The sequence below is a fragment of the Triticum dicoccoides genome, chromosome 7B (genome assembly GCF_002162155.2).
Source record: "Triticum dicoccoides isolate Atlit2015 ecotype Zavitan chromosome 7B, WEW_v2.0, whole genome shotgun sequence".
NCBI classification, from domain to species: domain Eukaryota; kingdom Viridiplantae; phylum Streptophyta; class Magnoliopsida; order Poales; family Poaceae; genus Triticum; species Triticum dicoccoides.
The window spans coordinates 738631021-738648552 of NC_041393.1; the positions used below are offsets into that span (position 1 = coordinate 738631021).

The following is a 17532-nucleotide window of genomic DNA, read 5'->3' on the forward strand; positions in this document are numbered from 1 at the left end:
AACCAAACAGTGGGAAATTCAGACGAAATTCATGCGAATCGAACGAGACCGGGCAAGGGCGGGCGGGCGCGTTTCGAAAAGCAAAAAAAACAGGGATGGATAAACCATGGTATCAGTGGGCTGTGTTTTCAATTTCATCGGGTGAAATAATTTTACCCCCCAGCAAACATTTACACCAACGCCACTGTCACAACCACTCAACTATCCTGAGACCGGAGAGCGCCTATGTACAAGAAAGCTATTGCTGTGGGGGCCAGAAGGACGCCCACCCTTGTTTCAATGCTATGAGGCGGCTACGATCAATCATCGTCGTCCATGTCTTCGGCGCCGCCACCCCCCTCGTCGTCTTCGTCGCCCGAATCTCCGTCTGATGTCACGCCCTCCTCATCCTCCTCTTCATCGCCTTCCTCGTCGTCGTCGTCGTCATCGTCGTCGTCCGTGTCCCCATCATCATCATCGTCGTCACCATCTTCATCCCCGTCGGAGGAGCCGGAGCCGGAGCCCGGGGGCGCAAAGATAAAATCGTCCATCAGGTCCGAGATGTCAGAGTCGTCGCTGCTCATGCTGCTGAACATGAACGCGTCTTCGTCGCCCTTCGTCAGAATCAAAAGGTAGAAAATCCGCATGTCAGCATTCTGTCACCGATGATAAATTCGCATCACTGGATATATATATAAAGCAGTAACAAAAAGCAAGATATGACTTGTGTATGTATTTCAGCCCTGTCACAACAAACCTCTGGTGAAAGCAAAGCAGAACACAAAGCAGTAGACACTGGACCAAATGGAACGCCGCATAGTATATATCATTATTGACCAACATATGGTTCCGCATTGCAATGGACATATTTGAGTTGCGTCTAGCATATTAAAGTGCGAGAGGAGAGGGCCAACTTTTTCATCATTTCTCAAAAATGAAAAAAAAATTCTTTCAGCAAGTGCTATGCATAAATGCGCAATCAGGCCTGCTCAACACATTAGGCCATATATCTAACCTAACAAGTTATGCACGGAAGAATGTAATGATCATCAGCAAGAAACACAACTTTTTTGAGTAGAACGGAAGAGAACAAACCTCATCAAAGTCAATCGTGGAGGGGTCACAATCACCAGGTGCCCAAATCTTGACGTCTGTAGCAATGCCGCTGCTTGCAACAACAATCTCAGAAGGATGCTGTTCAACACAGTTGACGATCCGTTTGTCTCCTTTCATCGCTCGCATGAGCTCCCCATCCTTCTTTCTCCAAATAAATACATGGCCGCAGTCTGATCCAGAGGCAACATAGTCACAATTGGGACCAAGGAAGTTGACACCCTTAACGGTTTGCTTGTTACGGTGTCCCACGAAAGACCGAGGTTCAGGCAACTTGTCTTTATAAAGGGGTAAGGCGGCACCCACACCGTCACCAAACAGGGGCATCACACCAACCTTAAAATCGTTGAAGTGCAACCCATGCTCTCTCTCGAAAAGGTAGATATTGTCACAACTATATGACGCTAATATCTCGCCGGTCTGTGAGAATGCCAGACCGGTTATTCCATCTTCGTTTTTGGTAATCAAACCCGGAGGGCAGAAGTAATCAATTGGGCAACCGAAATCCCCGTGCAGATACTTGCGGGTGTCATATAACCTCACAAACTCATCGGATCCACAGACTGCCACACGATACGGATTTCTTGGGTCCACAGCGATGGCGTAGAGGTCGAGGGCATCATTCACGCCATCATCGTAAACCACCCCAACTTTAAAGAGCTCTTTGGACTGCTTCCCCCTTAGGTCAAACTGGAAGGAGAACCGAGTCAGCAACAAAGGGATCCATCCAACAATGATAAATAACAGAATTACCGAATGAAGGTAGCTGCAAGTATTCGGTAGCTGCAAGTTAACAACAACTTACGCGCCACACGGATCCATCTTGCCCGGCGCTGTAGAAGGTGTGGGGGCTCCCTGGCTCGACGGCCAACCTGTGCACCGCGTACTCCGTCTCGACGACCTGATCCACGACCGTACGGCCCCCTTCCTCTATCTGCATGTACCGCACCTGTTTCGCGGCCAGAGCAAACACCCAAACCATGGCGGCGTGAGCAACGTAAACCGCTTTATTGCGCAAGATGAACATGGATGGACAGAAGCGTCGAATAAGAGTGTATGTGCGGTACAGGTGTACCTCCCCGTCGGCGCCGCAGGTGACGATGCTCCGGTCGTCGGAGAGGGGCATGAACTGCGCGTGGAGCACGTTGTTCTCGTGGCCGGTGTGGATCTGCAGGGCCGGCCTGGCTCGCTCCCAGTCCCACAGCACGACGGTGCGGTCGTCCGACCCGGAGAGGAGCAGGCTCCCGGTGCTGTTGAAGCTGATGGTGTTGACGCAGCCCCGGTGCTCCCGCAGCCGCTTCTGGATGCCGAGGGAATTCACAAAGTCCTGCGCGGCCAAGCAGGCACCATTGTCACCACGGAGAGCAACAGCTTGGTTAACTACTGTGGAAAATACTACCGGAGCCAGAGGGCGATGGCCGGCCGTGGAGCGAGCAACCGGGGGGCTGCGGGGGTGCTCTGAGCCTAGGTTAACCGCGGTGAATCTCGCTAGGTCGGCCTAATCCGGCTCGATTTCAGGGCGGGGGAGAGGGGGGAAGTGGGGCGGACCTCGGAGGCCCTGACGGAGTCGGCGAAGCGCTTGGGCCGGAGCCGGCCGACCTCCCGCTCCCACAGCCCGGCCATCCGGGTCCCCTCCGCCGGCATCGCCTCCGCCGCCGCCGCCGCCGCGAGGGTTTCTCAGCTTCTTCGCCCTGCTCGTTCACGGGGATGAGCCGGGGGGAAGACGGGGGGAGAGGCCCACGGCGGCGGCCGAGGGGCAGATCTGGCCGCCCATCTCCGAGCGGTTCTTCTGTCGGGCCTCGGCCCCAGCCCCGGCGTGGAATTCGGTTGGGCCTGGCCCCGACTTCCCTGTGGGTCTCAGAAGAAAAAAAAGATGACTTCCTTCCCTGGGGCAATGCCTGCTAGTAGTTATTACCGTGGTAAATCATAGTAATATTTTTTGCTGAGAAATGCAGTACTCACTCACAAGATAATTGCGGTCTGGGAACATTTAACATCAGAACAATCAACTACAACAAAGAATGTATACTGCGTCTCGAAAAAAGAGAGAATATATACAAAAATGGTTCTGCTAGAGAGTGAAGAGGAAGCACTTGATGGTAACCTAACAGTACACAACCTAACTAATCACACAAAGCTCTTCAATCACTATTAGTAGAAAACAGGGCTTTGGTTCGGGCTTGGCCAGCCCATTAGTCCCGGTTCTTCACGAATGGGGGGCATTAGACCCGGTTCATGAGTCCAGGGGGTCAGCCGGGGCCTCGTGGGCATTGGTCCCGGTTCGTAGGGATCCATTTGTCCCGGTTCTAGGCACGAACCGGGATCAATGGTCCACGCTCCTGGACCACAGCCATTGATACCGGTTCGTGCCATGAACCGGTATAGAAGGAGGAATTTAGTCCCGGTTAATGCCATGAACCGGGACAAATAAGTTGCCTATATATACCATCGCCGCGGCAGAGCACTCTGTTTTTTCTGGCCGGCGAGGGGAGGGCATTTGGGTGCTCTAGCTCACCTCCTATGCACATGAGGTGTTTGATGAAATGCCCGAGACACACTAGTTAAGCTTTCTCCTCTCGAAGCTCCATTTTTCCCGAGATTTGTCTAGATTTAGTGGTCCGTCACGCCTCGTCCCCATTTTCACCGCCATTGATCGCCCGCGCCGATCTCGTCGCCGGCACCACCGTGGTAAGCCTTTTGTTCTTATCTTCTTTCTGATTTTCTTACTTTAGATAGAGACTTGTCTGATTTTCTTACTCCAGATAGATACTTGTCTGATTTTCTTACTTTTGACACACATAATTATATATAATGCACGCAGATGAACCGGCAATGGATGTATGCTGACAGACACACCTCCGAGTACATTAAGGGCGTGCATAATTTTCTCGAAGTGGCTGAGGCAAACAAGCAGAATGGTTTTATGTGTTGTCCATGCCCTAAATGTGGGAATACGAAGTCTTACTCTGACCGGAAAATCCTTCACACCCACCTGCTTTACAAGGGTTTCATGCCACACTATAATGTTTGGACGAGGCAAGGAGAAATAGGGGTTATGATGGAAGACGGCGAAGAAGAAGAGGACGATGACAACTATGTGCCCCCTGAATACGGTGATGCTGCAACGGGTGGAGCTGCTGAAGATCAAGAGGAACCAGACGATGTGTCCGATGATGCTGCAACAGGGGAAGCTACTGAAGATCAAGAGGAACCAGACGATGTGCCTGATGATGATGATCTCCGCCGGGTCATTGTCGATGCAAAGACGCAATGCGAAAGTCAAAAGGAGAAGCTGAAGTTCGATCACATGTTAGACGATCACAAAAAAGGGTTGTACCCCAATTGTGAAGATGGCAACACAAAGTTGGGTACCGTACTGGAATTGCTGCAGTTGAAGGCAGAGAATGCTGTGCCTGACAAAGGATTTGAGAAACTACTGAAAATATTGAAGAAGAAGCTTCCAAAGGATAACGAATTGTCCGACAGTACGTACGCAACAAAGAAGGTCGTATGCCCTCTAGGATTGGAGGTGCAGAAGATACATGCATGCCCTAATGACTGCATCCTCTACCGCGGTGCATACAAGGATTTGAACGCATGCTCGGTATACGGTGCATTGCGGTATAAGATCAGACGAGATGACCCTGGTGATGTTGACGATGAGCCCCACAAGAAGAGGGTTCCTGCGAAGGTGATGTGGTATGCTCCTATAATACCACGGTTGAAACGACTGTTCAGAAACAAAGAGCATGCCAAGTTGATGTGATGGCACAGTGAGGACCGTAAGAAAGATGGGAAGTTGAGAGCACCCGCTGACGGGTTGCAGTGGAGAAAAATCAAGAGAGAGTAGTGGGCTGTGTTTGCACGTGACCCAAGGAACGTATGGTTTGGTTTAAGCGTGGATGACATTAATCCTTTCGGGGAGCAGAGCAGCAATCACAGCACCTGGCCCGTGACTCTATGTATGTATAACCTTCCTCCTTGGACGTGCATGAAGCGGAAGTTCATTATGATGCCAGTTCTCATCCAAGGCCCTAAGCAACCCGGCAACGACATTGATGTGTACCTAAGGCCATTAGTTGAAGAACTTTTACAGCTGTGGAATGGAAATGGTGTACGTGTGTGGGATGAGCACAGACAGGAGGAATTTAACCTGCACGCGTTGCTGTTTGTAACCATCAACGATTGGCCCACTCTCAGTAACCTTTCAGGACAGACAAACAAGGGATACCACGCATGCACACACTGTTTAGCTGACACCGAAAGTATATACCTGGACAAATGCAGGAAGAATGTGTACCTGGGACATCGTCGATTTCTTCCGACCAACCATCAATGTCGAAAGAAAGGCAAGCATTTCAAAGGCGAGGCAGATCACCGGAAGAAGCCCACCATGCGTACCGGTGATCACGTACTTGCTATGGTCAATGATTTACACGTAATCTTTGGAAAGAGTCCCGGCGGACTATCTGTTCCGAGTGACGCTGGGGGACACGCACCCATGTGGAAGAAGAAATCTATTTTTTGGGACCTACCCTACTGAAAAGACCTAGAGGTCCGCTCTTCGATCGACGTAATGCATGTGATGAAGAACCTTTGCGTGAACCTGCTAGGATTCTTGGGCGTGTATGGGAAAACAAAAGATACAGCTGAGGCACGGGAGGACCTGCAACGTTTGCACGAAAAAGACGGCATGCCTCCAAAGCAGTATGAAGGTCCTGCCAGCTACGCTCTTACAAAAGAAGAGAAGGAAATCTTCTTTGAATGTCTGCTTAGCATGAAGGTCCCGACTGGCTTCTCGTCGAATATAAAAGAAATAATAAATATGGCAGAGAAAAAGTTCCAAAACCTAAAGTCTCATGACTGCCACGTGATTGTGACGCAACTGCTTCCGGTTGCATTGAGGGGGCTTCTACCGGAAAATGTCCGATTAGCCATTGTGAAGCTATGTGCATTCCTCAATGCAATCTCTCAGAAGGTGATCGATCCAGAAATCATACCAAGGCTAAGGAGTGATGTGGTGCAATGTCTTATCAGTTTCGAGCTGGTGTTCCCACCATCCTTCTTCAATATCATGACGCACGTCCTAGTTCATCTAGTTGACGAGATTGTCATTCTGGGCCCCATATTTCTACACAATATGTACCCTTTGAGAGCAACAACGCGAGCTATTGATCTACAACATAATTTGCAAAATACTACCAGGACTAAGTTCATGATAAATTTAAGTTCAATTAATCATATTACTTAAGAACTCCCACTTAGACAGACATCTCTCGAGTCATCTAAGTGATCATGTGATCCAAATCAACTAAACCATAACCGATCATCACGTGAGATGGAGTAGTTTTCAATGGTGAACATCACTATGTTGATCATATCTACTATATGATTCACGCTCGACCTTTCGGTCTCCGTGTTCCGAGGCCATATCTGCATATGCTAGGCTCGTCAAGTTTAACCTGAGTATTCCGCGTGTGCAAAACTGGCTTGCACCCGTTGTAGATGGACGTAGAGCTTATCACACCCGATCATCACGTGGTGTCTGGGCACGACGAACTTTGGCAACGGTGCATACTCAGGGAGAACACTTCTTGATAATTAGTGAGAGATCATCTAAAAATGTTACCGTCAATCAAAGCAAGATAAGATGCATAAAGGATAAACATCACATGCAATCAATATAAGTGATATGATATGGCCATCATCATCTTGTGTTTGTGATCTCCATCTCCAGAGCACCGTCATGATCACCATCGTCACCGGCGCGACACCTTGATCTCCATCGTAGCATCGTTGTCGTCTCGCCAACTATTGCTTCTACGACTATCGCTACCGCTTAGTGATAAAGTAAAGCAATTACAGGGCGTTTGCATTTCATACAATAAAGCGACAACCATATGGCTCCTGCCAGTTGCCGATAACTCGGTTACAGAACATGATCATCTCATACAATAAAATATAGTGTCACGTCTTGACCATATCACATCACAACATGCCCTGCAAAAACAAGTTAGACGTCCTTTACTTTGTTGTTGCAAATTTTACGTGGCTGCTACGGGCTTAGCAAGAACCGTTCTTACCTACACATTAAAACCACAATGATAGTTTGTCAAGTTGGTGCTGTTTTAACCTTCACAAGGACCGGGCGTAGCCACACTCGGTTCAACTAAAGTTGGAGAAACTGACACCCGCCAGCCACCTGTGTGCAAAGCACGTCGGTAGAACCAGTCTCGCGTAAGCGTACGCGTAATGTCGGTCCGGGCCGCTTCATCCAACAATACCGTCGAACCAAAGTATGACATGCTGGTAAGCAGTATGACTTGTATCGCCCACAACTCACTTGTGTTCTACTCGTGCATATAACATCAACGCATAAAACCTAGGTTCGGATGCCACTGTTGGGGAACGTAGTAATTTCAAAAAAATTCCTACGTACACGCAAGATCATGGTGATGACATAGCAACGAGAGGGGAGAGTGCTGTCCACGTACCCTCGTAGACCGTAAGCGGAAGCGTTATGACAACGCGGTTGATGTAGTCGTACATCTTCACGATCCGACCGATCCAAGCACCGAACGTACGGCACCTCCGAGTTCAGCACACGTTCATCTCGATGACGATCCCCGGGCTCCGATCCAGCAAAGTTTCGGGGATGAGTTCCGTCAGCACGACGGCGTGGTGACGATGATGATGTTCTACCGGCGCAGGGCTTCGCCTAAACTCCGTGACGATATGACCGAGGTGGAATATGGTGGAGGGGGGCACCGCACACGGCTAAGGAACGATCCGTAGATCAACTTGTGTTGTTGTGTCTAGAGGTGCCCCCTGCCCCCGTATATAAAGGAGCAAGGGGGGAGGAGGCGGCCGGCCTAGGAGGGGCGCGCCAAGGGGAGTCCTACTCCCACCGGGAGTAGGACTCCCTCCTTCCTTGTTGGAGTAGGAGAAGGGGGAAAGAGGGGGAGAGGAGGAAGGAAAAGGGGGCCGCACTCCTTGTCCAATTCGGACCAGAGGGGGGCTGCGCGCCTCCTTCCTTTCGGCCTCTCTCCTCTATTCCCGTATGGCCCAATAAGGCCCATATACTCCCCGGCGAATTCCCGTAACTCTCCGTACTCCGAAAAATACCCGAATCACTCGGAACCTTTCCGAAGTCCAAATATAGTCGTCCAATATATCGATCTTTATGTCTCGACCATTTCGAGACTCCTCGTCATGTCCCTGATCTCATCCGGGACTCTGAACTCCTTCGGTACATCAAAACTCATAAACTCATAATATAACTGTCATCGAAACCTTAAGCGTGCGGACCCTACGGGTTCGAGAACTATGTAGACATGACCTAGAACTATTCTCGGTCAATAACCAATAGCGAAACCTGGATGCCCATATTGGTTCCTACATATTCTACGAAGATCTTTATCGGTCAAACCGCATAACAACATACGTTGTTCCCTTTGTCATCGGTATGTTACTTGCCCGAGATTTGATCGTCGGTATCCAATACCTAGTTCAATCTCGTTACCGGGAAGTCTCTTTACTCGTTACGTAATGCATCATCCTGTAACCAACTCATTGGTCACATTGCTTGCAAGGCTTATAGTGATGTGCATTACCGAGAGGGCCCAGAGATACCTCTCCGACAATCGGAGTGACAAAACCTAATCTCGAAATATGCCAACCCAACATGTACCTTTAGAGACATCTGTAGTACTCTTTTATAATCACCCAGTTACGTTGTGACGTTTGGTAGCACCCAAAATGTTCCTCCGATAAACGGGAGTTGCATAATCTCATAGTTACAGGAACATGTATAAGTCATGAAGAAAGCAATAGCAACATACTAAACGATCAAGTGCTAGGCTAACGGAATGGGTCATGTCAATCACATCATTCTCCTAATGATGTGATCCCATTAATCAAATGACAACACATGTCTATGGTTAGGAAACATAACCATCTTTGATTAATGAGCTAGTCAAGTAGAGGCATACTAGTGACTATATGTTTGTCTATGTATTCACACATGTATCATGTTTCCGGTTAATACAATTCTAGCATGAATAATAAACATTTATCATGAAATAAGGAAATAAATAATAACTTTATTATTGCCTCTAGGGCATATTTCCTTCAAACTCCAAGGTCGACGCCCGATCAGTTTCGACGGGCGCGGACACGCGCGGTTCGGAACCCATATCCGGAGACGAGTTCGGGGGTCCGATGACACATGCCTCGCTAGAGGCTGAATTTGTGTTCGGCTCCAACGCCGTAGAGTATGCAGCCTCCGTGGTGGGGTCCAGCCCCCCGTCCGCGGACGGCACGATCCGTTCTGGATCTAGGGCCAGGGCAGTCACAGACGCGGTCTCCTGAGCATAGTCCGATGACAGATCTAGGTCGTGTTCATCGTGGCAACAGGGAGCGGCTGTCGTGGGTTCGAGTCCGTGGAAGATCAAGTCTTCGCGGATATCGACGATGTAATTCAGCCTTCCAAACCTGACCCGATGGCCAGGGGCGTAGCTATCGATCTACTCCAGATGATAAGCGAGTTGGTCCGCAGTGCGAAGCCGCCGAATACGAAGATCTGTCCGGGGAGAAAAGTCTCGCCCTGAACTGCCTCGTTGTAGATGATTGAGGGATCCATCAAGCCTTATGATTACGACACAGTGGAACTCTCAATGAAACCACCAATGTCGGTGTCAAAACCGGCGGATCTCGGGTAGGGGGTCCCGAGCTGTGCGTCTAAGGCTAATGGTAACAGGAGGCGGGGGACACGATGTTTACCCAGGTTCGGGCCCTTTCTATGGAGGTAATTCCCTACTTCCTGCTTGATTGATCTTGATGATATGGGTATTACAAGAGTTGATCTACCACGAGATCGAGGAGGCTAACCCTAGAAGCTAGTCTATGATTCTGATTGTTGTCCTTGTCCTACGGACTAAAACCCTCCGGTTTATATAGACATCGGAGGAGGCTAGGGTTACACAGAGTCGGTTACAGAGAAGCAAATATACATATCCAAATCGCCAAGATTGCCTTCCACGCAAATGAGAGTCCCACCTGGACATGGGACTAAGTCTTCTCTATCTTGTATCTTCATAGTCCAACAGTCCGGCCAAAGTATATAGTCCGGCTGTCCAAGGACCCCCTAATCCAGGACTCCCTCACCCGCAGCCCGCGTCCGCTCCGGCGGCATCTCCTCGTCCCTCCTCCGCGACCGCGAGGGCTCCTCCTCCTCCTCTGCTGGTGCTGCCACTGCTGCTGCTGCTTTCTTTTTTTTTTTATTTTTTTAAGGTGAGCGAAGCTAATAGCCTGATTGTTTTTTTGAGACAAAGCTAATAGCCTGATGGTACTGGGCCCGCCGAGCCCCGCGCCTGTTGGGCCTGGGCCGCGCGCGTCGGGGCCCAGCCGGGCTCCTCCCCCGGCCCGACGCCGCCCTACACAAACCAAACCAAATCGAACGAGCGAGACCCAGTCCGGCTCGAGCACGGTCAACCCGCACCGCGTCGCGCACACGCCGAAGAAGCGCAGCCGAACCCTAGCTCCGCCCCCCGCTCCTCCCTCCCCGGCGGCCGCCGTCCCCGCCGTCCTCGCGCCATGGTGAGCCCCTCCACCTCGCCGCTCTCGTTGCCGACGCCCTCTCGTTTTGTCTGTCTCCGTGCTGACGGCCCCTTCTGTCGCTCCTCTTCTCTTCGCAGGCCGACTCCCCGCGCCGGAGGTAAATGGCGGCGCCGGCCTCCACGGATCTCTCTCTCTCTCTCTCTCTCTCTCTCTCTCTCTCTCTCTCAGCTACCCCCTCCTCCCTCGCCCTCTCTCTCCCCCTCTCTGATTCGGCGCCTGGTCTGAATCTATTTCCGTGCGTCGGTCTGATCCGGGCCTAGGGATGCCGCTGGCAGCCGTGGCTTCGGTTTAGGGGATCGATCGATTGGCTGATGTCGGTAGGCGCAGGGCGACACGGGGCATCGGAGGATGCGTATCCTGTTGCGGCGTAGCTGCGGATCTTATTTTCTGCCTCTTCTTTTCGGGCCGGATTGTAGTAGTTTGGGAGATTTACTGACTGGATGCGTGTTGCGTGTGAAGTAGCCCTGCGTGGATCTCGTTGTCCGCCAGTCCCTTTGATCTGGATTGTAGTTTGTGAGATTTGATGATGCAAGTTATTAGGTTTGCGGTTAACTCTGGTACGGTGCTCACAACGGTAGTTCCCCAAGCCCTAGCAGGTTCACTGTTTGTTAGAACCCATGCCTTGCTGATATATAGATATAGACGCGCTGTTTCGCCCACCTTAATCTGACATAACTCCAGAGCGTGCAAGTTTATGGTTGCATCATGGGATGGGATTAGGTTTGCCAATAAAGAAGCTTCAGAGTTTTAAGTGGTTACTGATAAACCAGAGTATGACAGTGTAGCAAATGTCTGATTGGGGTTCAGATCTGAACCCAGCTGCTGGGAAGGTTGGGATGTTCACACACAGCCCGATGCACCTATGCCTAGTTTGTTGCAAATGTACGTCAATTAGATCCGTCTTAGAGGTTAATGGTCTGTTTGGATGGCAGCCGTGAGCAGCCATGACAAAATTTGGAGTTGGCTACTGGCCAGGGCATTCGTTTGGATTGAAGCCAATCTTTCCAGCCACTGACAAATTTTTTGTCCTCAGTTCCTTTTTCACGCCTGTGCCTTGGCAAGCCAGTGGCGCCTGATTTCTGCGCCAATTAATTGGCTCACCCTGGTTTGGTAGGGTCCTTGGCGCCAACCAAACGGCCCCTATAAGAATTAAGAATGTTTTATGCAATGCTGATCGGTCAACAGATTATTCAATGAACTCCAGTAGTCCACATACAGAGCTAAAACTGACTACATGTTACTTACTGTCCTTATTCCTCTATCCATTTCTCATAGTATTTATTCGCTCAGTGTTTCGTTAGGCAAGCAGTTCATTGGATGCTAAAAATGATGTTGATTCTCGAGAACTATCTTATCAGCCTTCCATATTGTTATCTTTAAACTTGTAAAGTTACACAAAGTTATGGCTGTGCTCTGCTATCCAATGTGCTTTTGTTCTCCTTGGCAAGCCATGTAGATTACTATAGGAAAATGTTGAAGGGAAGAAAATATCTTTCTCAGAATTGTTGAGCAGTTTATTGACTGTTTCGTACTTCCAGGTACACAAGGCCCTCAAGGTCCCCTTCTCCTTATAAGGGACGCCAAAAGCAAATGTCAAGGTCAAGATCACCTGTAGCCCAATCCCAGTCTAGATCTCCATCGCCTGATCCTAGAGCTCAGGCGAGGTCAAGATCTCGAAGCCCTGCGAGGTGTGGATTCCTTGTTCAACTTTTTAGCTAATGCTGCATGTGCTCCATGTGGTCTGCCTATTCTGTTTCTTGTACCAAAAACCAAATCAAAGATTAACTTGTATTCTTGCAATATCATGTGCAACATGTTCGTGCTGTTGAGAGTTTTGTTCATGATAGCTAAATTTATATTATAATAGCCTACACTTGTGGCATAAATTCCATATAATGTTTGTAGGATAGAAGTATATTTAAATTGGTTGCAAAATTGGTCATCCTATTATATATATCAGCTTATAATGGTGTGGGTAGGTGAATCGCATGGTATTAGTTGTATACAATGGTTGTGATGGTCAGAAGTCATCTTATAATAGCCATGACATACAAGACAACATCACGTAGTAAGTAGCTAGTGGCGTAATGCGTAATGATCTCATAACTTGTTGGATGAAGCTATTAGATAATAGATATTGCATGTAATAAATGCATTCTAAGATTGTAATAGCTCCTGCTATAGGTAGCTGGAATTCTATCCATGGAAAAATATATAGTTTATGGTGTGGCAATATCTAAACTTTCTGGAACGCATAAGATAAAAGGAACATAACATATTTCTACAGATTTTCCTGAATGTGGCATATGCTTCAAAACTCTGAATTGAATGACCATTAATTCATCATATGTAATTTGTACATGCTTAATCTGTATCATTCCCCAGGGAGCGGGAGCCTGAAGCCGTAAATCATGGAAATACTCTGTACATTACTGGACTTTCTTCTAGGGTGACTGACAAAGAACTTAGAGAGTACTTCAATAAGGAAGGAAAGGTTAGTTACTTGGCTTCATGTAAGTTTGCAGATTTGTTGTTCCTTGTGAGGTACAAAGTTATGACATCTCCTCTTTGTCAGGTGGTTTCTTGTCATGTTGTTCTTGAACCCCACACACGTGTTTCTCGTGGATTTGCTTTCATCACCATGGACACTGTTGAAGATGCTGAACGCTGCATCAAGTATCTCAACCAGTCAGAACTGCAAGGCCGGAACATCACAGTTGAAAAGGTAATTGTTTGTGCGTCCACATGGGTTGTCGTCTTGTTGGTTCAGATGCAACCTTGTATTTCATGTGTGTTGACCTGGAGGTTTTTTGGTGGTTATTCAGAAGACATTGTGCAAGCTATGTGCCAGCAATCAAGATGCTGAGTTCATCAATTTCAACTTTAGCTCATACAGCTTGATCAATGGACAGCCCAAAGGGTTACTATGCAACACGAGATTCACAACAACTAAACGTAGCAAATTTTCAACTAAACCTGAGCATTCACCTGCAACTCCCCATCAACTAATCAACGGGCATTTCCAACACTTTAGTCAAGATGTCTGGTGACATATGCATAGCAATGTTGGATGTCTGCTAGTTGGAGTTTGTGCTCTTCATTAAGTATTTCCTTCCTCCTTGGTCCGTTAATGCAGGGTGTATATCCGCTGATCGTAAGGGAAACTCATAATTTCCTACACAATCCAGCATGATATTTATTTTTCCTTCTTTCTTAGCTTGGAGCCTGATATTGTACTGATTGTTGTTATGGTTGTTTCAGTCACGCAGAGGCCGCCCAAGGACGCCTACTCCTGGGAGCTATCTGGGTATGAAAAGCAGCCTAAGCTTGTGGTCTACATTGTTGGCCCATGAATTTACACCATAACTTCCATCTCAGTGCTCCTTTGCATTTCTGCATGTTCTTACTGTATGTATATATGATGTACGTATATGCCTGGTTAATTACAACTTATGGTTTACTTGCAATTTTCCTTGGACAGGCCATCGCTATGAGCGCAGAGAGATGCAGCGTGGAGGTAGATTCCGCAGAGGAGGCTATGGTCGTGACGACTACTATGGCAACAGCTACCGCAGGTCTCCGCCTCCCATGTACCGAGAATACAGGGACACCCGGGACTACCCTCCCTACAGGGACACCCGCGACTACTCCCCACCCCACAGGGATGCCCGAGACTACTATGACGGCAGGGGTGGCCGGGGCTACTCCCCCCACAGGTCTCCCCCTCCTTATGGTGGCAGGGCAAGGAGGGAGCGGTCTAGGTCGCTGCCCTACTCCCCGTACCGTATGCCCGAAAGGGGCTATGGCCGCCGTGCTGGTGGCGGTGGCTATGACAGGTGAAGGGTTGTTGTTCTCTTTGCGTCAGCAGAGGCCCGATGTCTAAGTTGGATGATAACATGCTGCGCATGACGGGCCTCATGCTAGATTATGTGTAAGCTGTACTGTCTTGAAGAATATATTCCTGGATTTTGCAGTGTTGTACCTCCACCTAGTTTGTGTAACTTGGATGACATTAGACATGTTCGTTTTATTTGGATTCATCTTTTAACTATTCAAAATCATGTTGCTCTGCTTCATGGCCTGAATGGCGAGAGAAGGGAGGGTATATTCATCGTGAGTTCGTGATTGAGCTTTCAGCGTGATGCTAAGTTTGATGAATGTCTGGTGCTGGAAGCATGTGAGAATGCGTGGTTGATGAGAGCCTTCAGAGATACTGCCTCTATCAAAATAGAAGATGTTTTTGCTGTTCAAAACGTCTTATGTTTTGGTACAGAAGAGTAGATAAGAAGTCTTCAAGTTTGTCTGATGGCCCAGTGGATGTCAGAATTTACATTCCTAGTTGATGCAGCCCTCGCTAGGGTTAAAGATTACCAGTGAGGAATGAAGGCGGATCAAACTGTCGAATGTTTGTTGCTGCTGCTGTGAGTAGGAGGCCTGCTGCTTTTGCTTGAAGAGCAGAATTCTTGGATTTGAATTTGTACGTCTTATTCTCCTTGAATATGAAGAATCCAAATCCTGTAGCTTTTGAAGAATTGAAAGCCGCATCTGAGTAGATTCTTGGCCCTGCAACGAGGTCACTTGAGCAGGTTCAGGAAGTACAGTGGTGAACCTGATGGGGCAAGCCATTTTTCCTAGTAAAGAGGGCAGCATTTCTTGACTTCCAAATGCACCAAAGAAACTCCATCCCATCACGGCCGAGTACAACTGGCGCCTCTCCCTCTCGCCCTTCCTGTGCCTGCCCCCCACCCCATGCCTAATTTTTTGCCGGCAGCCCCCCAGGCGGCGAAAAAAAAGCCTCGTGGGGGGCTCAACGCCCTTCATAGGCACGTGATGAAGACTGAATTAGTTAAAATGGAAGGGAAATGTTATACCAGAAGATGAAAGGAAAAAAAAAATCGTCAAGCAGCAACCTGCTGATAGGCACAAACAGCTTACTAGCACGACGTTTGGCAACGGCTCTGTGACCTCCCCGAAATTCATTCAACGTCATCAAATTCAATGTCATAGGAAAGGAGTGTTCTGTTTTGACACGCCCATGTTGACCCGTTCTACACGGTACGTCAGCTTCGCCGTGCCGATTTCATCGGGGTGTGGCTCGGGAGTAGAGTGGAAAGGAACGTCGGGTTGGTCGGCGCAGCCGGTGCGAGAGGAGGGTCGCTTCCCGCTCCTTGGTCTCTGCTCTGCCGTGGGATGGCATGGGAAGCCCGCAGCTGCATTCGCCTTCTCGCGCGCTGTCCCGCGCGGTCTGGGTGAGGCTCGTCGATCTATCGGTGTCATTCGGTTCATGTCGGGCTGTTTCGCTTGTGCCAAGATGGCACACACGCCCGCCTGCCTCGCAGGCCCGGTCCTGAGATTTTTTGCTATGTTGTTGTTTACTTGTAGGTGAAGCGACTTTGTTCGTCTAGAAGAGGGCTTCAGATTGATCCTTGTATTTATTTTATCAAACTCTCATGAATAATTAATAAAGATGGTTGTATGGTGATGCAGAAGCCGGGGTAATCCTCCTTTTTGAAAAAAAACCGTTGTTTTTCAATAGTAACTAAAGCTAATTCCTCGAAATGCCTAGGAGAAGTAGTTTTCTGAGAACCAATCAATTCATATGCATTTTCTCTTTTTTTCTCATTGTCAGATGGATACTTTCTAAATAAAATCTTGCTAAATTAATAGCACTCTTTCTAATTAGTAAACAAACATATGATAATAAATTAAGAAAACTGCTAATTAAAAAAATGCTAAGGAAGAGGCATAGAACAAGGTACCTGGATAGCTAGAACATTACGAGTCACAAACAGAAATCCGAGTTTCCCTTTTCTATTCCCTATCAATACAAGAAACTGGATTGTGAGAAAGAGATATGTACGAGGATTAACTTCATGAACCGAACAATCTGACAAGATTATAAAAAAGGGAATTGGCGTTGAAGAAGAGGTTGATGGAATCTTAAAAATTGTATTACCTTTCTCCACTAATCGTGTCCAGCAGCAGAAAATCACAATTAGACGACGCGGCAACAAGCAGTTGACCTTGGCATTTGCATAGCTGATTCATTGACAGGTCTGAAGAAGAAGTAGAAAGACAAGAAGACCACGCGCGTGAGGCAAGGCCAGAATTGACGGATCTGTTACAATTATTTCCCTTTTTTGAGAAAAATCAGTCAATCTGTTACGTGGAAAAATATTCTTTCCTATACATCAACGCAAAATTAATCATGGGAAAGGATACTTTACCATTTTGAGAATCAGTCGATCTGGAAAGGATTTTTGTTTCCTAAGAATGACATTTCTTTCCTAAAACATAACACACGCAACGGAAATCGGGGCCCCTTCCTACTCGGGGGCCCGGGGCGGCCGCCCCCCCTGCCCTGCTGCCTCGGCGTGTGACGATCCGCTTGCGCCTGTCCTGTCCGAGTAATCTGCTGTGTATGCACTTGGCATACTACGAACGTGTGGACCAGACGTCCCGTTAGCGCAAGAGGAGGAGAACAGTCTGTTTAGGCGGCTGCAAAGTAAGGTATGGCGGACGACTTGGTGTGGTTAAGAATACGATCAAAAGGCGCTGAGTGTACGAGCGACTTGACCAACAAGGTTCGGTACGACATGCGAGGGTCCTTTGATCAGTCGTACCCTACATTGCTACGTTTGGGCCGGTGCTTCCTTGTTGTTGGAAACGATTGTTTTGACAATGCTTCACGATGTATTGATCGGTGCAAAGCGCACGTATATATGGAGTATAAAGTGGGTCACAACCTCAACTATACAAAGACTAGGAGGTGGGCCAAGCTATATACAATATACATGCACAAACCATATATTCAACCCCCTC

General features: G+C 48.3%; 2 protein-coding genes across 3 annotated transcripts; one reads left to right on the plus strand and one right to left on the minus strand.

The window, feature by feature from the left end:
- Positions 1-98: 98 nt before the first annotated feature.
- LOC119336578 (DDB1- and CUL4-associated factor 8-like) lies at positions 99-2834 on the minus strand. Its single transcript, XM_037608624.1, has 5 exons — positions 2641-2834; positions 2168-2419; positions 1898-2041; positions 1075-1782; positions 99-593 (listed from the first exon to the last, which is right to left on the minus strand). The coding sequence occupies exons 1-5, from the start codon at positions 2734-2736 to the stop codon at positions 300-302; spliced, it is 1494 nt and encodes a 497-aa protein (XP_037464521.1). The 5' UTR covers positions 2737-2834; the 3' UTR covers positions 99-299.
- A 7725-nt stretch (positions 2835-10559) lies between these two features.
- On the plus strand, positions 10560-14786 carry LOC119336544 (serine/arginine-rich splicing factor SR45a-like). 2 transcript variants are annotated; one of them, XM_037608584.1, is made up of 7 exons: positions 10569-10689; positions 10788-10807; positions 12249-12398; positions 13096-13204; positions 13286-13435; positions 13972-14017; positions 14192-14786. In XM_037608584.1, the coding sequence occupies exons 1-7, from the start codon at positions 10687-10689 to the stop codon at positions 14548-14550; spliced, it is 837 nt and encodes a 278-aa protein (XP_037464481.1). In that variant the 5' UTR covers positions 10569-10686; the 3' UTR covers positions 14551-14786. The 2 variants fall into 2 exon arrangements, with proteins under 2 accessions (XP_037464482.1, XP_037464481.1); XM_037608585.1 differs by lacking the exon at positions 10788-10807 and having other exon boundaries at positions 10560-10689.
- The last annotated feature ends 2746 nt before the right edge of the window (positions 14787-17532 follow it).